The 25476-nt window shown below is 46.2% G+C and overlaps 1 protein-coding gene and 1 long non-coding RNA gene across 2 annotated transcripts; one reads left to right on the top strand and one right to left on the bottom strand.

The window, feature by feature from the left end:
- Nucleotides 1–2468: 2468 nt before the first annotated feature.
- LOC134808910 (uncharacterized) lies at nt 2469–4917 on the bottom strand. Its single transcript, XR_010153124.1, has 2 exons — nt 4492–4917; nt 2469–4010 (listed from the first exon to the last, which is right to left on the bottom strand). It is a non-coding gene; the product is annotated as an uncharacterized LOC134808910 (long non-coding RNA).
- Nucleotides 4918–5148: 231 nt separating this feature from the next.
- On the top strand, nt 5149–17163 carry LOC112208018 (eukaryotic initiation factor 4A-III). The gene is made up of 13 exons (XM_063799413.1): nt 5149–5207; nt 5334–5533; nt 8081–8153; nt 10480–10546; nt 11033–11095; nt 12277–12409; nt 12667–12747; nt 13258–13399; nt 14147–14285; nt 14917–15032; nt 16083–16190; nt 16287–16414; nt 16912–17163. Exons 2-13 carry the CDS (start codon nt 5365–5367, stop codon nt 16926–16928), a joined length of 1236 nt encoding a protein of 411 aa, XP_063655483.1. The 5' UTR covers nt 5149–5207; nt 5334–5364; the 3' UTR covers nt 16929–17163.
- Nucleotides 17164–25476: the final 8313 nt, after the last annotated feature.

Raw genomic sequence — 25476 nt, 5'->3', positions numbered from 1 at the left:
ACCCTGTTTTATCAGCGGGTCTTTGTGACCTCTATCTTGTGAAACAAGTCCTGCCAAATTCCTACCTCACCATCTCCCCTACAGCAACCTCCTGAGCTCACAGCGCTCCTGGCCAGCTGGGACTGCGTTGTGTCCCTCCCTCTCTCTTGCCCCAGAGGTCCACACATTGAGTAAGCCAACAACTATTTATTGAACACCTACTGAGCATTAGGGAAACAGTGGGGGCGAAACAGACATGACCCTAGCAGCCACATTTAATGGGGTGAGTAGTCTCCCTCCCCAACGTGGAAACCATGTGGGAAGTGAGATGCCAGTGACAGCGAAGATGCTGAGACCAGGCATAGGGGTCTGTCTACCTCAGTGACCGGGAGCCTCTTTTCCTAGACGCCATGGGGGCCAGGGACAAAGGGCAGGCACTATAGCTACTGTTTAGGGAACTCAGAGCCTGGCCTGCTTGTGCCTTTCCCTGTAGGGCGCTTGAACTTATCACACTGGGCCTTAGTGTCTCCATCAGTAAAAGAAAAAAGATACCTATCTGCATTCTGTACTTATGGAGATAATGGAGGTTTCCCATAGGAACGGAAACATTTATCCAGAACTTTAAGCAGGGAACTTGTGGATAGAAAGCTAAGCGAGGCTGTCAGCTCTCATTTTTTAAGTAGATGTTATGCATAGCACAACAGAGCTACTCAGAGCCGACACTTTAACAAATCTGGTGCATGACTCACAAGGCATGTTCTCAAGACACGGCTGACGCGATCCTAACTGCCTACCAGTAATAAACAGAACAAGGGGTTTGGGATCCTATTGACGCTAGGGCATCTGCTGAGCACTACATAGGCCATGGAAAAGCACGCACCATATTTCACAGCAAAAACCTCTTCTCCTGAGAGGAGCTCTTGCTGCTCTCCTACATGACAAAAACATGAGTCTCCTCCCATCTATTCACCACCTTCCCGCACTGCGTTTTCTAAAGCCTTTTTGGCAACAGGGACGGGTTTTGTGGAAGACAAAACCCATTCCATTTTCATACTGCTATAAAGAACTATCCGAGCCTGGGTTATTTATAAAGGAAAGAGGTTTAATTGACAGTTCAGCATGGCTGCGGAGGCCTCAGGAAACTTACAATCATGGCAGGAGGTGAAGGGGAAGCAAGGCACCTTCTTCACAAGATGGCAGGAGGGGAAAAGTGCCGAGCAAAAGGGGAAGAGCCCCTTATAAAACCATCAGATCTCGAGACAACTATGGAGACAACAGCATGGGGGACTCATCCCCGTGATTCAATTACTCCACCTGGCTTCTCCCTCGACACGTGGGGATTATAGGGATTATGGGATTACAATTCAAGATGAGATGTGGGTGAAGACATAAAGTCTAGCCACGTCAACAACTTTTCCACAGGTGGTGGAATAAAATTCTTCCAGAGATCGATGGGGTAGTGGTTTCGGGATGAAACTATTCCACCTCCCATCATCAGGCATTAGATTCTCATGAGGAGTGCACAACCTAGAGCCCTCGCATGTGCAGTTCACAACAGGGTTCACACTCCTCTGAGTCCAGTGCTGCTGCTGACAGCAGGCAGAGCTCAGTTGAGCTCCCTTGCTTGCCTCCTGCTGCACCGCCTGGTTCCTAACAGGCCACACACAGGTGCTGATACTGGTCCGTGGCCTGGGGTTTGGAGATTCCTACTCTAAAAAGTGGATTTACCCTCATCATCCCAGGGCCCCTCAGCCTCTAGGAAAAGAGGCCTCTTGGTCACAAAGGTGGACAGACCCATTAAGCTCTGGGTGAGCAGCCCCGTCTCCAGCACCTCATGTCCCACAGTGTTTGTGTGTTGGGGAGGGGTCCATCTCACGCGATTAATCTCAAGGCAGGAGAGCCCATGTCTCTTTTATGCCCCATTGTTTCCCTAGAAAGCATCGTTCACCCAGAGACTGCAGCAAACCTCAGCAGCTCTCATCATTGTCACATTGTCATAGACTCTGGGCTAAAAAGCTACTGCTCCCCAGAAAAGTTAGAGCCCTTTAAGATGTGTGTTCAGACACCTGGCATAAACAACATTTCCAGGAAAATGGTGTAAAATGTTAGATCATCTAGTCATAAAAATATGAAGGAAAACAAATCTAAGCAGTTTGTGGATTAGATTTTAAAACTTTGAACAAGGTGAGGCCTGGTAGCTCACACCTGTGATTCCAGCACTTTGAGAGGCCGAGGTAGGAGGATCGCTTGAGCTCCTGGGCTGGGGCCAGGGTGTAGGGTCCTCAGTAAGGCTTCTGAATAAAACTAACTTTAATTCTTTAAAAGCTTAACTGTTTTTCTTTAGTCAACAAGGTATTTTACATTCTTCTCCTACATTAAGTCATTGAAATCTGTGTGTATTTTACGACAAAGCGCTACAGCACGGCCTGGGAAACAGTGTGAGGCACTAAATGATCCTTTGTAGAGTGAGGAAGGTATCAGAACTTACATTTTATTCAGCTTTATAAATATTTAATATTTTGGGTAACACCAGCATCCTTACAAGGAATGTTTATCAGAAGGTCAATTATCTGTCATGGATAAATTCTGGGGCCAGAATGAGATTCACTCTTGGAGAAGGCTGTATTTACTTGTTCACCCTTGAAATACTGCAATCCACCGACTTCTTGATAAAAGGATGCTCTGGTTTTCTGTTTATTTTTGAGATGGAGTCTCTGTCGCCCAGGCTGGAGTGCAGTGGCGCAATCTCAGCTCACTGCAACCTCCACCTCTGGGGTTCAGGAGATTCTCCTGCCTCAGCCTCCAGAGTAACTGGGACTACAGACACCCGTCACCACGGCCAGCTAATTTTTGTATTTTTTTTTTTTTTTAACTAGAGATGGGGTTTCACCATTTTGGCCAGGCTGTTCTCGAACTCCTACACTCATGATCCGTCTGCCTCGGCCTCCCAAAGTGCTGGGATTACAGGCGTGAGCCACCAGGCCTGGCCAGGATGCTCTGGTTTTAACTAAAATTAACCTTCATAAAAGGAGAGCTTTTCAAGCACTCCTAGAAAGAAGCTGTGGATTAAAGATGTGCCCAGTGATGCAAGCCAGATTTGTGACCATAAGAAAGGACAGCACCGGGCTCATGCCTGTAATCCCAGCATTTTAGGAGGCTGAGGCGGGCAGATCATGAGGTCAGGACTTCAAGACCAGCCTGACCAACACGGGGAAACCCCATCTCTACTAAAAATACAAAAATTAGCCGGGCGTGGTGGTGCATGCCTGTAATCCTAGCTACTCAGGAGGGTGAGGAAGGGGAGTCGCTTGAACCGGGAGGCAGAGGTTGCAGTGAGCCAAGATTGCGCCACTGCACTCCAGCCTGGGGAACAGAGCGAGACTCTGTCACACACAAACACACACACACACACACACAGACACACACACACACACAAAATAGCGGGGCGCGGTGGCTCACGCCTGTAATCCTAGCACTTTGGGAAGCCGAGGCGGGCGGATCATGAGGTCAAGAGATCAAGACCATCCTGGCCAACATGGTGAAACCCGGTCTATACTAAAAATACAGAAAATTAGCTGGGCGTGGTGGCGCGTGTCTGTAGTCCCAGCTATTTGGGAGGCTGAGGCAGGAGAATGGCGTGAACCTGGGCGACAGAACTTGCAGTGAGCTGAGATTGCGACACTGCACTCCAGCCTGGGCCAACCCAGCAATACTCCGTCAAACAAAAAAAAAAGGACAGAGCTGGCGCTCGTGGAAATACAATTTTCCCAAAGTTACAAACATGATTCTCAACAGCATGAACTGCCCTTCAAAGATGATGGAGCTGCTTCAAAAGGCGTTAGAGGAGCCGGGTACGAAGAAGCACTTAAAGTGTCAGATAAGAAAGCGGTTAGTGGCTGTGCGTAGTAGCGACACCTGTGGTCCCAGGTGCTCTGGAGGCTGAGGCGGGAGGATCGCCTGTGCTCGGGAGGTGGAGGCTGCAGTGAACCGAGATCGCGCCATGGCACTCCAGCCTGGGCGACAGGGCCAGACTGTCTCAAAACAAACAAACGAACAAACCAAAAGCAGGTTAAGATGCGCAACTGGTCAAAGCTCTGCTGGGCAATTAAAAAATGATCCCGTCTGGGTTATCTTTGCTGCAGGACATGCATTAGCAGCACCGTCTACTGACAAGTGGCCTTCATTAAGAGCAAATGGCAGGCTCAGCGTGTATTTTACTTTAGAACAGCTGCTTGCCGGGCACAGTGGCTCATGCCTGTAATCCCAGCACTTTGGGAGGCCAAGGCAGGCGGATCACCTGAGGCCCCGCAGTTCAGGACCAGCCAGGACAACCCTAACCCCCACCTCCCCCAACCCCGTCTCTACAAAAAAAATTTAAAAATTAGCCGGGCGTGGTGGCGCGCGCCTGAGGTCCCAGCTACTCCAGAGGCTGAGGCGGAGGCTACAGTGAACCCTGATCCTACCACTGCACTCCAGCCTGGGCGACGGAGCCAGACCCTGTCTCCAACTCACCAGGCAAACGGTGAAGACACACCCAGGCGCGTCCCCTAAGAGGGACGCCGGCGTCAGGGGCCCTGGCCCTCCCCAGCGCAGACCCGCCGGGGCCCAGCGCCGCGCCGGGGCCCACCACCGGCGGCCGTGAGGGTTTCCACCCGAATCTCCCCGGCGAGCTGGGCGCCTCCACTACGGGTCCGCGACGCAGTCCACCCACTGCGGGCCCGAGAGAGGACCCGTGCTCGTCATTTTTATTCGAGGCGGGGCTATCTGGGGACCCCGCCCGGAGCGGAGGCCCCTCGCGGCCCCAGCCTGTTTCCAGGGAATTCAGGGCCACACGCCGCTCAAAGAACCTCAGCGCCCCAGTCCGCGAAATCCCGCAGCCGCTACGAAACACCGCCAACTTCAGAGGTCCCACACCCTCCATCCCTTTTGTAAGGAACTGGGTACCCCGCCCTCAACGAGATCCCGCGGGAACTGCATATGGCGCGAGAGCAGAAACACCTTACTTTTCCCTGCGGCAAACGCCCAGTTCCCTTTCACGTGACGAAGAGTGCCCCGTCCCCCAGAGGCGTGGCCGCCTCGCACGTAAGCACGTACGCACGTAAGCACGTAAGCACGTACGCACGCACGTCTCTCGCTTTGGCATACTTAAGGCCTCAGTTCTCGCCCCGCTTGGCAGTTCTCTTAAGGTCGGCAGCGGCAGCGGCAGCGAGGTCGGCAGCGGCAGCGAGGTCGGCAGCGGCAGCGAGGTCGGCAGCGGCAGCGAGGTCGGCAGCGGCAGCGAGGTCGGCAGCGGCAGCGAGGTCGGCAGCGGCAGCGAGGTCGGCAGCGGCAGCGAGGTCGGCAGCGGCAGCGAGGTCCGCTGTGCTCTTCCGCGGACTCTGAATCATGGCGACCACGGCCACGATGGCGACCTCGGGCTCGGCGCGAAAGCGGCTGCTCAAAGAGGAAGACATGACTAAAGTGGAATTCGAGACCAGCGAGGAGGTGGATGTGACCCCCACGTTCGACACCATGGGCCTGCGGGAGGACCTGCTGCGGGGCATCTACGCTTACGGTGAGCGGGCGCGGGCCGCGGGGGCCAGCCGGGGGCGAGTCGGGGGCGAGCCGGGGGCTGAGGGCCCGACTGGTGACTCCCGGGCCGGCCCTGCGCTCCGGAGGTCGTGGTCAGGGTCGAGGCTCGGGGGCCAGTGACGTCCGACCCCCACCCCCACCCCCGTCCTCGCCCTCACGCCTGGCTGTGTCGGCGCTTTCGGTGCGTGTCCCCCGTGCAGAGCTCGGCGCTGGGTCTGTCGGGGGCTGCAGCCGCTTCGAGGCGCCTCAGCGTCGTTCATTCAGCAGATAACTGTTTTCTCCCTATTAGCTTTTCTGGGTACTGGGGTTTTGGCGGTAAAGCGGATGGGTTTGCGCCTTTACGGGTTTTGAATTTCGTTTGGGGGGAAAGCATACTGTCAGGCTGCCCGGGCAGTGGTGGTTGCTGTGAAGAACCTGCAGCGGGGTAATTGAATAGAGTGGGACCGGGAAGGAGGAGAGAATTAGTAAAGCAGAGAGGTAAGGGGCTTCGCAGGAGGGGGTGCCATTTGAGCAGAGTTCTGGATGAAGGAGACTGTTAATGAGAAGAGGGAAGAGCAGTTGGGGCAGAAGGAACAGCTGGTGCCAGGGCCTTGCAGCCCTTAGCCAGCTGCATTCCAGGAACTGAAAGAAGTCCCCTGTGGTGGGATTTTGGAGAGCTAGTCGGGGCAGATCTAGCAAAGACGTGTAGGGTGACGAATAATTTGAATTTCATTTAGAAATCTAGTGGGAAGCCACTGGAAGGTTTTAAGTAGCTATGTGACACGATCACATTTACAGTTTTAAAGATTCTTCTGGGTGTCTGTAGATTTGAGGTGAGGCGAGGCAAGGCAGGAGAGGAAACAAGAGAGTTGGGAGCTTTTGCTCCAGTTCAGGGAAGAGAGGATTGTGCTGCCTTGGAGATGGAGTACCAGGGAGCTGACAGCATTGGCTGATGGATTGAACGTGAGCGACAGAAGAAGGAGAGTTGGAGTGTTTTGAGTAAGCGGTGGTTGATGCTGCAGACATTTGGCTAGGTAGGCAGCACTCCAGAGAGTCAGAATCAGGAGCTGTCTCTTGGTATGTTTGAAAGATGTGAGGAAGTTGAGGGAGAGCCTGGAGAAGAGGTTGGGTTGGGCACATAGATGGGAATGACCAGCATCTGGGATAAATGGCCTGTGTTTAATGCTTGGGACAGGGACATTTTTTATCGTGTAGTTCTCTTCCTTTTCTTTCTTCCTTTTCCTTCTGACAGTCCTGCTCTGTCACCAAGGCTGGAGTGTAGTGGCATGATCTCAGCTTATTGCAAGTTCCACTTCTGGGGCTCAAGCGATTCCTTTGCCTCAGCCTCCCGAGTAGCTGGGATTATAGGTGTGGGCCACCACGTCCTACTAAGTTTTGTATTTTTAGTAGGGAGGGGATTTTGCCATGTTGCCCAGGCTGGTCTTGAACTCCTGACCTCAGTGATCCACCAGCCTCTGCCTCCCAAAGTGATGGCATTACAGGTGTGGGCCACCCCACCTGGCCGTATCCTGTAGTTCTTGATGCCACAACTGTTTGGACAAAGTGAAGCGAAGTTGCTGAGGATGGGTGGTGAAAAAGCATCTCAGGCAGCCTCGCAGTGAGGCTGACAGCCCCACCTGGTTTCCTGGCACTCAGGCGGTCCCTGCCCTAAGACACTGTTGTTCGTTTCCCATCTATGTGCTTGCTCTTCATGAAGAGTTTAAATCATCTGCTATATTTGCGTTTGTGTTAAGATGGGAAATTGTGCTACATTTTCTTTTGTTTCTTATTTTTCGCTATGCCCCAGAACTGAGCAGAGCTACATTTAAGAGACTACCAAAAAATAATTGAAATAGAGTTTTTGTACATAAAATTTTATTTACTTGAAAAACACGTGGTTCTTCTTGAAAATAGCCTCACCCTTTGGTGTAGTAGTTGCTTTGCAAGAGAGATGGTGTTGTAGTTAGTGAGCTGCATCCAGACAGAACAACACAGGACACCCTGCAGCGTGACCCACGCAGGTTAAACGGAGTTGTAGACCTGTCAGCAACACACAGACTTAATGCTAGCTAGTAGGAGAGAACAATGGCTAGAGTGCCTTTCCTGTTTTTTTGTTTGTTTTTTTTTTAATTTAAAAAGTAGTATAGGTTGTTTGTAATCCAGTCAAACCTAAGGGAGTAATTAGAGTAAAAAGTAAGTTTCTTTCCACCCCTCTACTGCAGTAACTGCCAGGAACATTTTGGCACTTATACTTCCAGATGCTGCACGCCCAGATTTTTTTTTAAAGAAAACTGGTGTCTATATTCTACAATTTGGTGGTTTTTTTAAAAAATAGAGATTGGTCTTTACAAATAATATCCCACGTTAGTGTAGAAATCCACTCAGCCGAATTCATTGAGCCCCTGGGTTTTGAGAGCTTGCTATGTTGAACACTGGGTTAGGCTGGAGGACAGGTTCAAAAAACAAACCATGTCTGCCCCTGAGGAGCTTACAGTACAGGGTTTCTATGCCGTCATTGTGGTGAGAGCTAATTTTTTGTTTTTATTTGCAGGTTTTGAAAAACCATCAGCAATCCAGCAACGAGCAATCAAGCAGATCATCAAAGGGAGAGATGTCATCGCACAGTAAGTTGTCCTGGGGTGCGGCGCAGGGCTGGATGTGAATTTGGGCAGCGCAGTGCAGTTAGATGCTCCGGGATGACTGTTTCCCTCAGCTTGTACACGCTCAGTTCCAACACTTTCCCTGACTTTAGCCACAGGGTTTAATAATTTTTTTAATTTGTGTTCTCTACTGTAGAAAGCTTTCATTTTCTTTTTGAGATGGAGTCTCGCTCTGTTGCCCAGGCTGGAGTGCAGTGGTGCCATCTCGGCTCACTGCAACCTTTGCCTCTCAGTTTCAAGCTATTCTCCTGCCTCACCCTCCCAAGTAGCTGGGATTACAGGCATGCACCACCATGCCCGACTAATTTTCATATTTTTAGTAGAGACGGGGTTTCACCATGTTGGTCAGGCTGGTCTCAAACTCCTGACCTCAGGTGATCCACCCTCCTTGGCCTCCTAAAGCGCTGGGATTTCAGGCATGAGTTACCGCACCCGGCCAAGGCTTTCGTTTTCTTAGCCAGCTTTGCTTAGTGGTTTGCTGGCATGTGGAATTGTATATAACACAATTTCGGAAAAACAGACTGTGCTTTTCCTCTGCTCTCACACCACCACGACAATCATCAGCACAGAAGAAGACTTCTGTGAGCAGAGGTGTGGGGGTTTTCCAGCTGGGTGTCCTCCAGTTCAACTCTCACACCACCTGCCTGGAGATAGGCCATATCCTGCAGGTTGAGGGCTCAGTCCCCATGACTACCCTCTTTTCAGACACCAGTTCTAAGTTCGGATCTCTAGAACTTTTGGCCAAGCAGCTTCAAGTTGGGTTCCCAGGATCTCCTCTTTAGGTTGGATTAATTTGCTGGAACAGCAGCTCAGAGAACTCAGGGAAACATATTTAGTGGTTTATGATAAAGGGTACTGCAGAGGATACAGATATGGGGGGAGGGGTGCAGCCTCCAAGGGGCGGGTGGTCACCTCCCGGAACCTCCTTGTGTTCCACTGTCTGTGTTCAGCCATCTAGAAGCTCTTGGAACCCAGTCCTCTTGGGTTTTTATGGAAAATTCCATGAGGTCAGCATTCTTTCCCCCATAAGGGAATAGGGCAGGAGCTTTTCTGGGATAATACCATAATGCTTTTTTAAAAAAAAAATTTGAAATTTAAATTGTTTACATTTTTCGAGACAGGGTCTTACTCTGTCTCCCAGACTGGAGTGCAGTCATGTGATTACAGCTCATAGCAGCCTCAAGCGATCCTCCCACCTCACCCTCCCAAGTAGCTGGGACTACAGGCACACATCACCATGCCCAATTACTTGTTATATTTTCTGTAGAGACAGGGTTTTGTTGTGTTGCCCAGGCTGCTCTCAAACTCCTGGCAATCTGTCTGCCTTGGCTTCCCAAAGCCTTGGGATTACAGGCGTGAGCCACTGTGCCCGGCCTCAACATTTTTTTTGTTAAGATATGGGGCCTCACTTCGTCACCCAGGCGGGAATGCAGTGGTGCAGTCATAGCTCACTGCAACCTCTAACTTCAAGGATTAAGGAATCGTCCCGCCTCAACCTCCCAAGTAGCTGGGACTGCCAGAATATGCCGCCGTTCCTGGTTAGTTTTTTGTTTTGTTTAGAAATGGGGTCTCTTGCTGTATTGCCCAGGCTGGTCTCGAATTCCTGGCTTCATCCAATCCTGCCTCTGCGTCCCAGAGTGTTGGGAATACAGGCCTGAGCCACCACGCCGTGACATGAGGGTCTTTATGACTCACAATCTGAAAGGCAGGGAAGATTAGAGCCCTGCTGTGGAGCAGGTGAAAGGAGAGCAGAAGGTCAGAGAGATTGTTTCCTGAGGCCTAACAAACCCATCAATTTAATAAGACTGTAATAAGGGCTATGGGAGCTGTGAGCCAGGAACTCTGGATGAAAACCTGTATATAGCCGTATCTCCTAGCACCACAAATCCTCTTTTCATAGCTTTATCCCTCATTTGCCTAATTTCAAAAAAGACTCATTTACACAAAAATTTCTTTGGAGGAGAGAGTTAGTCCAAAATCCTAGAAGGAAAAGAGTTGTATTTCGATAAAGGGGAGTCCTCCTTTTTCTGACACCTATGAAACGCCTCTTGAAGTTAGAGAGTCTGTGACTCCATTGCCCCCGTGCAGAAGCCATGTCTACTCTCTTCATGGACACTTAACAAGCTGTGACACTGGGCCCGAGTCCTGCCTCCTCGCAGTTAAGATGGTATTAGGTACGGGGGCTTGCTCTAAGAAGGTACCTAAGTGCCTCTGGAGCCCAGGCCTTGGAGTGCAGCTGTGGCGTGGCCTGTCCTCCCTCTAATCCCACTGCTTTTGTTTCCTTGAATAGGTCTCAGTCCGGCACAGGAAAAACAGCCACCTTGAGTATCTCAGTCCTCCAGTGTTTGGATATTCAGGTAATTTGCCATTCTTAAAACAAACTGTTATGTAATTCTAGGAAATACTTGCTTTTTCTTCTGTAACTACAGTGTTCAAAAAGTATAATTTAAAATTTTCTAGTATGTATTGACTCAGCAAATTTTTACACAGAGTCTTAGTTGTACACTAATATTTGCACTAATATTGTGTCACGATTTGCTATTTAACTAGAGGAAGCTCTTGTCTGCAGACGAGGATCCTGACACATTAAGTTATTGTTGGATTTGCAATTTAAATGACATTAATATTTGCTAACCTGTAAGAGATGAGAAGTATGATTAATATGAGATACTATTTCTCATATTGATCTGAGTGTGAATGACTACAATCCACTTTGATAATACTGTGGATTCTCTAATTTCTGATAAATTCTTTCACCAGGTTCGTGAAACTCGAGCTTTGACCTTGGAATCCACTTTGATAATACTGCGGATTCTCTAATTTCTGATAAATTATTTCACCAGCTTCGTGAAACTCAAGCTTTGATCTTGGCTCCCACAAGAGAGTTGGCTGTGCAGATCCAGAAGGTGAGATGGCTAAAGATAGCGGTGTCCGATTAACAAGTACTGCTTTTGTGATTTAGTTGTGAAACACCGACTTATTTATTTAATCCAATCCTGTTTTCTGATACCTCAAAATTTTCTTCCTGATTAACATTTTGCCATGAATCATTATATAAATTGCTGGTTTGTATTAAGTCATTTTTGGTGTGGCTTGTGTGCTCTCGGTAGTTTTTTACAGCCTTAGAAATGTAGATTTTTTGCGAAAAGTCAATTTTAATAAAAATAAATTAGGCCGAGGTGGGTGGATCACCTGAGGTCAGGAGTTTGAGACCAGCCTGGTCAACATAGTGAAACCCTGTCTCTACTAAAAATACAAAAAAATTAGCTGGGCGTGGTGGCAGGCGCCTGTAATCCCAGCTACTTGGGTGGCTGAGCAGGAGAATCACTTGAACCCGGGAGGCAGAGGTTGCAGTGAGCTGAGATTGTGCCATTGTCCTCTAGTCTGGGCAAGAAGAGTGAAACTCTGTCTCAAAAAAAAATAAATTGTACCCATTTTATACTTAACGTAGTATAAAGACGTATGTTTAAAAAGATGTATATTAAGATGTTAATGTTGGTTTCTTCAGTGGATGGGATTATGAATTTTACATATTCTTTTCTGTTAATGATATAGCTTTTGTAATAAGAAACCAGCAGGCCGGGTGTGGTGGCTCACGCCTCTAATCCCAGCACTTTGAGAGGCCGAGGCAGGCCAATTAGGAGGTCAGGAGATAACGACTCCCTGAATACACATATAGGATGCACACAGCACAGTGTGCTAACACGGTGAAACCCCATCTCTACTAAACATACAAAAACAAAATTAGCCTGGTGTGGTGGCGGGTGCCTGTAGTCCCAGCTACTCAGGAAGCTGAGGCGGGAGAATGGCCTGAACCCGGGAGGCGGAGCTTGCAGTGAGCTAAGATTGCGTTGCTGCCCCCCAGCATGGGCCACAGAGTGAGACTCCGTCTCAAAAAAAAAAAAAAAAAAAAAGCAAAATTAACTTGTTTTTGTCAGAGAAAAGAGCAGGAGAATTTTGTGGTTTGGAGATAAGAATGGCATAAATAATAATCGGTGATCATCTCGGAGGAGAAACAGTCTTTCTTTTTGGAAAATGTGGATGTTTCTCTCTCCCACCCTGGACGTGAACCTGTGCTTTGTTTCAGAGGCTGCTTGCTCTCGGTGACTACATGAATGTCCAGTGCCATGCCTGCATTGGAGGCACCAATGTTGGCGAGGACATCAGGAAGCTGGATTATGGACAGCATGTTGTCGCGGGCACTCCAGGGCGTGTTTTTGGTAAGCACTTTTGTCGCTAAAAATGGTGCTGCCGGTAGTATTTGTAAGAAGTGCTTAAATGGTACAGGACAGCTTTCGATTTGGTAGGCCGCACGGTAGACTTTTGCACCTGGGTCACTTGCAGGAGGTGGAGGGAAGGTCTCTGGAACCCTGAGACCAGTGGAATGATGAGCTCTTTCTTGGGAGCCTCAGGTGTGATTATTTCAAAATCTCATAGATGTGATTTGTCATAAGTATTTCAAAATCTCATGTTATAGATATGATTCGTCGCAGAAGGCTAAGGACACGTGCTATCAAAATGTTGGTTTTGGATGAAGCTGATGAAATGTTGAATAAAGGTATGAGTAACAAAAGAATTACTTTTCTACTGACATAATTCTTAGTTCTTAAATTTTCACAGTGTAAAATTGAAACAGCCAGTGACTGTTCTGAATGTGAATAGCGTTTTCATCGTGGAAAAACAATTGTGCCTTGGTGGCAATTATGAACAAAAAATTCCTACCTTGATTTTATTTGTTTATTCATCGTGGGTGACTCAGGCCAGCCTCTATGGCTTTTTATTTGGTATCTAGGACTCTCGGGGTGGGTTTCTTGATCCCTAGATCGCTTCAGATTGAAGAAGCACCAAAGGGAAACCAGATTCCCTCAACCAGATAACACTCCGGGGGGCGGGGAGTAGGGACGGAGAGAACGCGTGGATGTGGCCTGGTGCTGTAAAAATGAGATTTCCTGTCAAACGTACCTTATCACCACTCTGCCTCTAACCCAGTGGGAACACTGGGCGTGCACCTTCCATTTCTGGGTGTGCCGCCCTAAACATCCCTCACCTGTCTTGCTCCCTATCCCAGGTTTCAAAGAGCAGATTTACGATGTATACAGGTACCTGCCTCCAGCCACACAGGTGGTTCTCATCAGTGCCACGCTGCCACACGAGATTCTGGAGATGACCAACAAGTTCATGACCGACCCAATCCGCATCTTGGTGAAACGGTAGGAGCCCCTCTTGTCAAGTTTACTAGAACACTGGGCCGCATTTATAAAGGATTTTATGTCGTAATTTCAAAAACTTTTTATAGCCAGAGTCTGGCTGTGTTGCTGAAGCTGGTGTCAAAACCCGGACCTCAGGCTATCCTCTTGCCTGAGTGTAAAGGAATTGAAAGCATGCAAATTCTTTTAAAATTCCTGTTTTAAAAAACCAAATAGGCTGGGCAACATATAGAGACCCTATCTCTACCAATAATAAAAAATTAGCCAGGTAGGGTGGCACATGCCTCTAGTCCCAGCTACTCAGGAGGCTGTGGTGGGAGGATCGCTTGAGGTCAGGAGGCTGAGGCTGCAGTGAGCTTTGATTGTGCCACTGCACTTCAGCCAGGGCAACAGAGCAAGACCCTGTCTCAAACAAAACAAAACAAAACAACCCATCTTTTACAATCCTCATTGTGGTTTGAACCAATAATTCTAAATTTAAAAATTAGGTGACTGTATTTATTTATCAGTGTTTCATTTAGAATCGTATTCCATGTGCTGCACATTGTGAAATGTTAAGTAGGATACAGAATGGAGGCCTGTGTGACGGAAGTGGTGATAGGATGGAGGACAGGGCTGGGGCTGCTGGGTCTGCACCAGATATCACGGTGTGACCTTCTCCACCAGGGTCTCCCTGGATCCTGGCTTGGCCCACCCTCAAGTCCTAGAAGGAAGGATGAGTATGTAACAGGATTTGTCTTTGTCCTTCAGTGATGAATTGACTCTGGAAGGCATCAAGCAATTTTTCGTGGCAGTGGAGAGGGAAGAGTGGAAATTTGACACTCTGTGTGACCTCTACGACACACTGACCATCACTCAGGCGGTCATCTTCTGCAACACCAAAAGAAAGGTGAGAGGCACTGCACAGCCTCCATGTGCTGAAGGGAAACTGCAGATTGAGTCTCTGAATGACGTCAATCAAGATTTTTCAGTAAAGGGCCAGTTTGTCCATATGTTAAGCTTTCAGGGTATGTGTTCTCTTGTAAAAGCAGCTGTAGACAATATGCAAACGGTCACGTGGCTGTGACCATTAAAACTTCATTTACAGAACAGCGATATCAGCCACCCCTAAAGATTCAGATTTCGTTGGTTGAAGGTGGACCCCAGGCCTGAGTAGTTTTAGATCCCCAGGTGATGGTAATGTGGAGGCAGACCTGAGAACTGTCGGCCACTTTCCTGAGAAAGGAGAGGAGTTGGGCTACATTCTAACAAGATTGGATTTCAAATGAGAATGAGCACACCTGGCCCCCTCCCCCCATAGAGTCATTATATGGAGAAAATGAAGTAAGAGGGTTTTGTGAGTGCACCCCAACATTTTCTGGGAAAAAGTTTGTACATCCAGTTAGGATGATTCTGAGTTTTAAGAGCAGTTACCTTATGAATATTGATACTGGTTCTGCAAATGATGCGGTAAAGTCCCGAATGCACGTCTCTGCTTTGGTATACTAGCTTGCAGTAGCATCTGTTGATTGGATTTGTAGGTGGACTGGCTGACGGAGAAAATGAGGGAAGCCAACTTCACCGTATCCTCAATGCATGGAGACATGCCCCAGAAAGAGCGGGAGTCCATCATGAAGGAGTTCCGGTCGGGCGCCAGGTGGGTCCGCTATGCTGTGGCTCTGCAGGTCAGGGTTTGCTAGACTGTGCTAAGCACTTCATATGCACTGCCTAAGTGCAGGCCCCACACCCGGGGGGATGACAAGCTTCTGCTCTGAAAGCTGAGGCCCTGGGTGAGCAGAAAACCTGCCAGTTAATGAGGGGTCCGCTGTGCTCCTGTAATACTTAGGTTGAGGTGATAACTAGCCTTAACTAGCCAGGTTGGTCACCTTGGTTACAAGTGTGTGTCTTCTTTTCCAGTAAGTAGGGGGGTTTTCTGTTCATCGTTTCGATTAGTTTAATTCCACAGTGGTCAGAAAGCGTGGATTGGGTGGTTTCATTCATTTGAACTTGATTCAGACTTCCTTCTTTGCTCACCTTGTGGTCAGCTTAACAAATGTGCTGTGTGTGTCTTTTTTTTGTTTATTTGTTTTTGAGACAGTCTCACTTCGTTACCCAGGCCGGAGTGCAGTGGTACAATCTTGGCTCACTGCAACCTCTGCCTCCTGATTTCAAGTGACTCCTGTGTCTCAGCCTCCCGAGTAGCTGGAATGGCTAATTTTTTTTTTTTTTTTTCATTTTTAGTAGAGATGGGGTTTCACCATGTTGGCCAGGCTGGTCTCGAACTCCTGACCTCAGGTGATCCATCTGCCTCAGCCTCTGGCAGTGCTGGGATTACAGGCATAAGCCGCCGCCATGGCCGGCTGAAGTTACCGTTTTTAATTTTTTGCTAGGCAAAAGTGAAGTATTTTTCCCAATTATTGGTTTAGGACCGATTAAACAAGTTAAAGATAGTCTAGTAAAAGATGTCTATTTTTTTAATCTGATGGAGCACATGACCGAAGTAACTAAATCCACCAACAGCCCCTCTGCACAGGGGTTTCTGGTGCTGTCCCTGAGGCTTCACGTTTGCAGACAGACTGTTGAGAGAGGAGAATCTCGTATATTTTGGACCTGCAGCCAGGATTCCTTAAAATTAGCAATGGAAGCAAGTCCAGTCTTACACTTGTATGAGTAATTTAATCACCTCAAACACTCTTTCTTTTTGCAGCCGAGTGCTTATTTCTACAGACGTCTGGGCCAGGGGGTTGGATGTCCCTCAGGTGTCCCTCATCATTAACTACGATCTCCCCAATAACAGAGAATTGTCCATACACAGGTAGGGTACAAGCTCTCATTGGCTTCACTTCTGTGACACATTTACTAAATCTTGATTGTTATATATACTAACTGTAATATTGTTTTATTCCTGAAGAATTGGGAGATCAGGTCGATATGGCCGGAAGGGTGTGGCCATTAACTTTGTAAAGAATGACGACATCCGCATCCTCAGAGATATCGAGCAGTACTATTCCACTCAGATTGATGAGATGCCGATGAACGGTAGGAAATCGTCCAGCTCTACTGTAATTGTAGAGGGAACTTCCCTATTCTTAGTTTGGGGCACTTGAGTTTGTTTTGTTGTTGTTGTGGTTTGTTTTGTTTTGTTTTTGAGACGAAGTTTCGCTCTGTCACCCAGGCTGGAGTGCAGTGGCGCGATTTCGGCTCACTGCAACCTCTGCCTCCTGGGTTCAAGCAATTCTCCTGCCTCAGCCTCCTGAGTAGCTGGAATTACAGACGCGTGCACCATAGCCAGCTAAGTTTTGTATTTTTAGTAGAGACGGGGTTTCACCATGTTGGCCAGGCTGGTCTCGAGCTCCTGGCCTCAAATGATCCGCCCACCTCAGCCTCCCAAAGTGCTGGGATTACAGGCGTGAGCCACTATGTCTGGCCTGTTTTTTGTTTTGAGAAGTCTGTTGTGAGGTTTTAGTTAAATTTACGTTAACAAATTTTCATTTTGTTTGTGTTGTTCCTTAATCTGTTTGTTTCTTCACTTTCAGTTGCTGATCTTATCTGAAGCAGCAGATCAGTTGGATGAGGGAGACTGTTCACCTGCTGTGTACTCCTGTTTGGAAGTATTTGGATCCAGATTCTACTTGATGGGGTTTATATGGACTTTCTTCTCATAAATGGCCTCCCGTCTCCCTTCCTTTGAAGAGGATATGGGGATTCTGCTCCCTTTTCTTATTTACATGTAAATAATACATTGTTCTAAGTCTTTTTCATTAAACATTTAAAACTTTTCCCATAAACTCTCTACTTCTAAGGTGCCAGCAGCTTCTCTAGTAACTTACTGTGTAGTCTTGGGTCATTTCACTCACTTTTCTTTCTTTTTTTTTTTTTTTTGAGACACAGTCTCCCTCTGTTGCCCAGGCTGGAGCGCAGTGGCGCGATCTCCTCTCACCGCAAGCTCCACTTCCTGGGTTCATGCCATTCTCCTACCTCAGCCTCCCACGTAGCTGGGAGTACAGGCGGCCGCCACCATGCCAGGCTAATTTTTTTGTATTTTCAGTAGAGACGGGGTATCACCGTGTTAGCCAAGATGGTCTCCATCTCCTGACCTCGTGATCCACCCACCTCGGCCTCCCAAAGTGCTGGGATTACAGGCGTGAGCCACTGCACCTGGCCCATTTCACTCACTTATCTAATCTTTTTTTTTGGAAAGAGTTTCATCGTTGATGAGTTTTGCTCTGCTGCCCAGGCTGAAGAGCAGTGGCACCATCACAACTCATTGCAGCCACAACCTCCTGGGCTCAAGCGATCCTCTCACCTCAGCCTTCTGAGTTAGCTGGGACTACAGGTACATGCCAGCACATCTGGCTAATATTTAAATTTTTTGTAGAGACCGGGTCTCACTTTGTGGCCTAGGCTGGTCTGTCACTCATGGGTTTAAGTGATTCTCCCATCTTGGCCTTACAAAGTGCTGGGATAACAGGTGTGAGCCACCATGCCTGGCTTCATTTTTCTAATTTTTTTGTTTGTTTTTTTGAGAGCCCAGGATCTCCCTGTCGCCCAGGCAGGAGTATAGTGGCAGGATCATGACTTACCACAATGTTGACAAGCTACAACAGATAATTATCTGTTTAAATATTTAAATTATTAAAGTATTTAAGTTATCTGTTGAAATAGTTAAAGTAATTACCTGTAGCTTTATAGGCACACAGCACCACAGCTGCCCAATTTTTAATTTTTTAAAGACAGGGTCTCCCTCTGTTGACCAGGCTGGTCTTAAACTCCTGACTTCAAGCAGTCCTCCCGCCTCAGCCTCTCAAAGTGCTGGGATTACACACCGGGCTCTAATATTTGAAATGGAAATGTTAAAACTGGCCCCTCCCTTCCTGAAATTAGTTGGGATGATAATCTTATTTCAGGGTTAGGGTGAGCTTGGAAATATTTTTAAATTTCATCAGGTGATTCTACTTGAAGGCATCTGAAATTCTATAGTTTATGAATGGAACTTCCTTTCACTGAAACTGTGACTGGACCCTTGCTAGCCAGCTGGTGGCTGGTAGACCAGCTGCATCATCAGGAGTTGGTTAGAAATGCAAGTGCTCCGGCCCTGTCCTGGCTTGCTGAGTGAGAACCTGCAGGTAACAAGACTCCCAGGTGGCACTGCTGGCCGAGCGGGAGGAGCACGAGACTACAGGCCCAGGCAGCTTAATGAGTTCCTGGCAAGGAGGAACCAGATACAGGTGTGTTCAGGGCATTTGCTCAGCAGCAGTGGGGAGTGACGCCCACCACAGCTCTGGCTAGTGCCAGCCTCAATGTCCGTATCTGCAGGCGCCTGAGCTCACTGAGGCTCACCTGGTCTCATCAGGAGCTGCTGCCAGGCTTGTGTTAGAGGTGAGGAGTGGCTCAGGTTTCCACACAGTCACTCCGGAGGACGGAAGGCCTCCATTACCAGTAAGAATGATTCTAGATGAATAAGCACGTGATGTTACAGTGGAGGAGGCAGCATTGGTGCCTTGGGGAGGAGATGGCAGGAGAAGGGGTGGGGCTTAAGCTACCCCACACACTGTCTAGGAAAGGTCATCCAAAAAGGAAAAATACAGAACAAGTGTTCATAAAAATGTCAAACTGTACTGACAAATCAGAAATGGTATGTGATTCTCCAAGATTTAAAAACCACCAGTCCTAAAGGTTGACAAGGAAAGTCTCCAGACTTTCTGGAGAGCAGCCTGGCCCTTGGGCAGTCAGTGATGAAAATGCTATTTCCCTTTGGTGGTGTGTGGTTCTGCTGTAGACAGCTGTCTGGAATGTGGACTTCTCCAGGAAGTTGAGCGTTGCTCCTGCCTATACCAGGGAAGGATGCTAAGTGCTCATGGATGGGGGCATGGTGCGGGACAGGGTGGAACATTTGCAGTGATGCTGGGAAGAGAAGGATACACGAGGTAGAGAACTCATGGAGGTTCTTGGGAGGGTGGTTTGGGGCCAGGATCCTCCCAGAGTCCAGATGGAGTCAAGTTCAGGCAGGGGGTCTGCTGAGCCTTGCTAGGGAGGTATCACTGGGCCTCTGGTCAGGTGGAAAAACTGGCTCTAGATCCTGAGGGGCTTCCCAAGGTCCCCAGCAACCAAATCCAGATGAAAAACCCCTGGGTTATGTACTTCATTACAAAAGTATAATCTCACTGAAAAAAAACATAGAAATGCATAATTTGAAGAAGTCATCCTTAATCCTCCTACCCAGATATAACTCACAATTTGATGACTGTCCATCCAGTATTTTAATTTATCTTGTACATCTACCTGTACATAAAGACCTTTTTAAGCCAAAATTGTAACCCACTTTGCCATTATTAACTCAGGTTTTTGCTTAGTAATGTATCATACATATTTCACTATGTTAAAAAAAAAAAAAAAAGCTACTTTTCCAGCCTCTATACCATGCCTCCTTTGGAAGCAGTTGAAGATTCATTAGAATAATCTTTTATTTGTTTATTTTTTTGAGATGGAGTTTCGCTCTTGTTGCCCAGGCTGGAGTACAATGGTGTGATCTCGGCTCACTGCAACCTCCACCTCCTGGGTTCAAGCGATTCTCCTGCCTCAGCCTCCTGAGTAGCTGGGATTACAGGCGCCCACCACCACACCTGGCTAATTTTTCATATTTCTAATAGAGTTGGGGTTTCACCATGTTGGCCAGGCTGGTCTCAAACTCCTGACCTCACGTGATCCTCCTGCCTTGGTCTCCCAAAGTACTGGGATTAGGCATGAGCCACTGTGCCCACCCAGAATAATCTTTAGAAGTGATTTTCTTGATCAAGGTACATGTTTCAAATTAACGTTGCAGAAAGATTTTCCACCCATTTATACTCCTAATGGTATATTTTCTGGTTTTTTTTTTTTTTTTTTTTTTTGGGTGGTTGAAATTTATTCAACAAATACATATAGGATGCCTTGTCTTAAAGCCAGGCAATTTTCCTAAAAGAAAAACCACATAAAAAGGGTTCTAACCAAGAGCTAGAGTGTCCTGACCCTTTGAGGTATGTCTAAAGTATAGAAATAGAATGGTAATGTTGATGCTGTTGGCATGTTTCTTTGTAGTAAGATTGTTTAAAATAATACATAGACATAAAATGTATGACAAAAATAGCACAGCACCGAAGAAAGGAGTCATGGAAGTCTACTGTCAAGATTCTTACACTATTACTTGAAGGCAGATTGTGATGAATTAAAGATGCGAAACATATATAAAAGTGTTAAGCAATTTTTAGGTATGAACCTTTAAAGCAATACAAAAATGTGAAACAGAAATAAACAGCCAACGTAGGAGACAAAATAAGAGTTCTAAGGAATACTTAATCTAAGAATCCTGAAAAGGAAGGAAAAGGGAACAGAGAACTTATGAGATGGACAAATACAAAACGGTAGTAGGTTGAAAATAACCATGTCAATAATTACATTTATTGCAGATTGTCTGTCTCACCTCAAACTAAAAGAAAAGCAAGCTAAACCCAAAGGAAGCAGAAGAAAGGAAATAATAAAGATGAGAGTAGAAATAAATGAATAGAAAAATAATAGAGAAAATCAATAAAACCAACGGTTCATTCTTTGAAAAGATCGACAAAATTGACACATCTTTAGCAAGTCTAAGGAAAAATATGTTCAAATAACTAAAATCAAGAATGAAAGAGGTGATGGCACAGCTGACTGTACAGAATACAAAGTATCAGTGCCATGGATTGTTTGCCAACAGATGAACCTTGATAAAATGGAGAAATTCCTAGGACAAACAGATTAAATCAGTAATCAAACTTTCAACAAAGGAAAGCCAAGGCTTGTGAATCCTGCTAAACTTTTACAGAATTATCACCATCACAATTTTTTTTTTTTTTTTTTTTTTTTTTTTTTTTTTTGACGCAGAGTCTCACACTGTTGCCTGGGCTGGTGTGCAGTGGCACAATCTTGGCTTGCTGCAACCTCCGCCTCCTGGGTTCAAGTGATTCCCTTGCCTCAGCCTCCCAGTAGCTAGGATTACAGGTGCCTGCCACCACATCCGGTTAATTTTTTGTATTTTTAGTAGAGACGGCGTTTTACTGGGTTGGCCGGGCTGATCTCAAACTCCTGATCTTGTGATCTGCCCCCGTCAGATTCCCAAAGTGCTGGATCACGAAATCTTTCAAAAAATATAAGGCAGAACATTTCCCAACTCACCCTGAGGCCAGCATTACCTGACACCAAAACAAAGCTACCACAAGAAAAAACTAGATCAATATCATATGAATGTAGATGTAAAAATCCTCAAAAAACTGGCAAAACAAATCCAGCAACATATAAAAAGGATTGTACACTGACAAAGTGGGATTTATCGCAGGAATGGAAAGTTGGTTTAATATCCAAAAATCTGTCAATGTAATACACCCTATCAATAGAATAAAGGACAAAGTCCACATGATGATTTACAGATGCAGAAAAAGCACTGGACAAAATCCAGCACCTTTTCAAGATAGAAAATAAGAATGGAAGGGGGCTGCTTCAACCTGATAAACAGCATCGATGAAAAACCACAGCATTACCCGCTAAGGTTGGGAACAAAACAAGAATGCTCTTGCCACGTCTATTCCAACATTGTACTGGAAGTTACGAGCCAGGACAATTAAGCAAGAAAAGAAATAAGGCATCCAGATCGGAAAGGAAGCATCAAAACTCTCTAGTCCCAGATGACATGATTTATACCTAGAAAATCTTAAGGAATTGACACATTTAAAAAATCACCTATCAGAACTTATAAATGAGGTCAGCAAGGTTGCAGAATATATGTTCAACATAGGAAAGCCAGTGTTTCTGTACACTAGCAGTCTGAACAACCTGAAAATGAAATTAAGAAAATAATTCCATTTACAATTGCATCAAAATGAGTGAAATATGTAGGAATAAATTTAACAAAAGAAGGGCTATACTTGTTCACCGAAAACTACAAATAGCTTGTTGAAAGGCATTGCAAACCTAAATATATAAATGTCCCAGGTTCATGGATTGGAAGATAACTTTCCCAAACTGACTGATAGAGTTAGTTAGGCTTTGTGTCTCCACCCAGATCTCATCTTGAATTGTAATCCCCCTAATCCCCACATGTCAAGGGACAGACAAGGTGGAGGTAATTGAATCATGGGAGCAGTTCCCCCCATGCTATTCTTGTGATAGTGAGTTCTCACAAGGTCTGATGGTTTTATAAGGGGCTCTTCCCACTTCACTTGGCACTTCTTGCCACCTTGGGAAAAAGGTTCCTGCTTCGTCTTCGCCTTCCACCATGATTGTAAGTTTCCTGAGGTCTCCCCAGCCACACTGAACTGTGAGTCAATTAAACTTCTTTCCTTTTTAAAGCACCCGGGCTCAGGCAGTTCTTTATAGCAATATGAAAATGGACTAATATACTGCTCTGCAGTGTTTAGGAGAATGTGGAGAAACTGGAACCCCCATACATTGCTAGTGGGATTGTAAACAGGCACAGCCTTTATGGAAAACAGCCTGGCAGTTCCTCAAAATGTTGAACATAGGAGTTGACCTAGCAATTCTCCTCCTAGGTCTATACTCAAGAGAATTAAAACAAAAAATCTGCACACATAAAGCTAATGTGTTCATAGCATTGTTCATAAGAGCCAAAAAGTGGACACAAGCCAGATGTTCATCAGCTGTAAGCAAAACTGGTGAATCCACACAATATTACTTGGCAATAAAAAGGCATGAAGTGCTGACACACTACAAGCTGGATGAACCTCGGCAATATGCTAGGTGGAAGAAGGCAGACACAAAAGGCCACACGTGGTGTGATTCCATTTACATGAAACGTCCTGAACAGGTAGATCCATAGAGAGATTAGCAGGAAACCATTCACAGTGGTTTCAGGAGCTTGAGGGGGGAGGAGGGGGATGGGTGAAACGAGGAGTGGCTGAAAATGAGTATAGGGTTTCTTTTGAAGGTGATAATAATGTTCTGGAATTAGATAATCGTGATGGTTGTACAAGTGTACTAAAAACTGAATTGCATACTTTAAAATGGTAAATGTTATGGTGTGTGAATTACATCTCAGCACAAATATCATGAGGAATCTCATGCATCCCCCTCTAAAATTACACTTACAAACCAAAAGCACGAGCAAGGGAAAACAAGCAAATTGCCTACTGCAAAATTAAAAGACAGATATTGTTAGGCTGGACTATAAAGCCATACACACCTATATACTGTTGCTTATGAGAAATATAAAGACAAAAGTGAAAAGATGGAGAAAAATACACCATGGTAATGCACACATCAAAATAAACCTGAAGCAGCTCTGTTAATATTAGACAAAGGAGATCTCAGAGCAAAGAATATTGCAAGGGACAAAGAGAGTCATTTGATAATGATAAAGGGGTAATTCATTAAAAGGATATAACAATACTAAATACCTATGCACCTAATAACAGAGCTTCAAAATACAGGAAATATAGGAAGGAAAAATGGATAAAACTGCAAGGGGAAATAGACAAATCCACAGTGGCAATTGGGGCTTTCAGTAACCCTCTCAGGAACAAGGCACAGGTGTCCTCTCCCTTCTGTTCAATATATTACACTGTGGATTCTGGCCAGTGCAACAAGGCAAGAGAAAGAATAGGCCTCCAGGGTGGAAAAGAAGAAGGCTTTCTTCACAGATTATATGTTTCTCTATGTAGAAAATCCTAAGGAGTCTACCACAAAGCTACTGGAACTAATAATTGAGTTTTGGGAAGGTAGCATTCTACAAAGTCAATATAGAAGAGTCAGTTGTATTCCTATATGCCAGGAATGAACACTTGGAATGGGAAATTTGGAAAACACCACCATATACGGTACCATCAAATACATGAAATACTTGGGGGTATATTTGACAAAAGATGAGCAAGCTCTGTAATTGAAAGCTACAAAACGTTGCTGTGAGAATTAAAGATGTAAATAAATGAGAGATACACTGAGCAGATTGGAAGAGTCGATATTGTTAAGACATCAGTTCTCCCCAGGTTGATGTACAGACTCAACACAATTCCAACCAAAATATCAGGGAGCCTTTTTTGGGAGAGTGGGGATAGGGCTAAACATTGACAAGCTAGTTCTAGAAGTTATATGAAAATACAAAGATCTAGCATAGCCAAAACAACTTTGGAAAAGTGCACCAAGCTACTCCTGATACCAAGAAATATTATAAAGCGACAGTAGCAAAGGCAGTGTGGTATAGTCATAAATATAGACCTGTTGTAGATCCAGGGAAAACAGTAGAAAGTTCAGAAAGACTACACATTTATGGTCAATGGATTTCCAACAAAGGCACTTAAGCAGTTTTATGGGGAAAGCATAATGATTTTTGGTTGTGTGTGTGTGTGTGTGTGTGTGTGTGTGTTTTGAGATAGTCCAGCTCTGTCACCCACACTGGAGTGCAGTGGCCACAATTATAGCTTACAGCAGCCTCGACCTCCTGAGATCAAGGAATCCTCCCACCTGAGCCTCCTTAGTAACTGGAACCACAGGCATGTGCTGCTGCATGCATCCAATTTTTTATTTTTTTATTTTTAGTTTTAAAATTTATTTATTTTGAGACAGAGTCTCGCTCTGTCGCCCAGGCTGGAGTGCAGTGGCATGATCTCCGCTCACTGCAAGCTCCACCTCCCGGGTTCACACCATCCTCCTGCCCCAGCCTCCCGAGTAGCTGGGACTACAGGCAGCCGCCACCACGCCCTGCTAATTTGTATTTTTAGTAGAGACGGGGTTTCACCATGTTAGCCAGGATGGTCTCGATCTCCTGACCTCGTGATCCACCTGCCTCGGCCTCCCAAAGTGCTGGGATTACAGGCGTGAGTCACTGTGCCCGGCCTAATTTTTTGCTTTTTGTAGAGATGGGGTCTTGCTGTGTTGCCCAGGCTGGTCTCTAACTCCTGCTCAAGAACTCCTGTCCCGGTCTCCCAGTGTTGGGATTACAGGCAGGAGCCACCACACTGGCCCAATAAGGAAGCTTTGTGTGGTAGGTAGAATAATTGTCCTCAAAGATTGTCAGGTCCAAATCTCTGGACCTTGTGAATATGTCACATTACATGACAATAGGGACTTCGCAGAAGTAA

Source organism: Pan troglodytes, chromosome 19 (assembly GCF_028858775.2).
Source record: "Pan troglodytes isolate AG18354 chromosome 19, NHGRI_mPanTro3-v2.0_pri, whole genome shotgun sequence".
In the NCBI taxonomy this organism is placed as follows: Eukaryota; Metazoa; Chordata; class Mammalia; order Primates; family Hominidae; genus Pan; species Pan troglodytes.
Note: the sequence above shows the minus strand (reverse complement) of the source record. Positions and strands in the feature narration are given on the sequence as shown.

What these genes read in the sequence shown, in the direction of transcription:
- LOC112208018 (XM_063799413.1), top strand. Translation starts at nt 5,365, where the DNA reads ATGGCGACCACGGCCACGATGGCGACCTCGGGCTCGGCGCGAAAGCGG. An exon ending in TCTGCAACACCAAAAGAAAG is followed by an intron (nt 14,286 to 14,916) that starts GTGAGAGGCACT and finishes TTGGATTTGTAG; the next exon opens with GTGGACTGGCTGACGGAGAA. An exon ending in GAGTTCCGGTCGGGCGCCAG is followed by an intron (nt 15,033 to 16,082) that starts GTGGGTCCGCTA and finishes TTCTTTTTGCAG; the next exon opens with CCGAGTGCTTATTTCTACAG.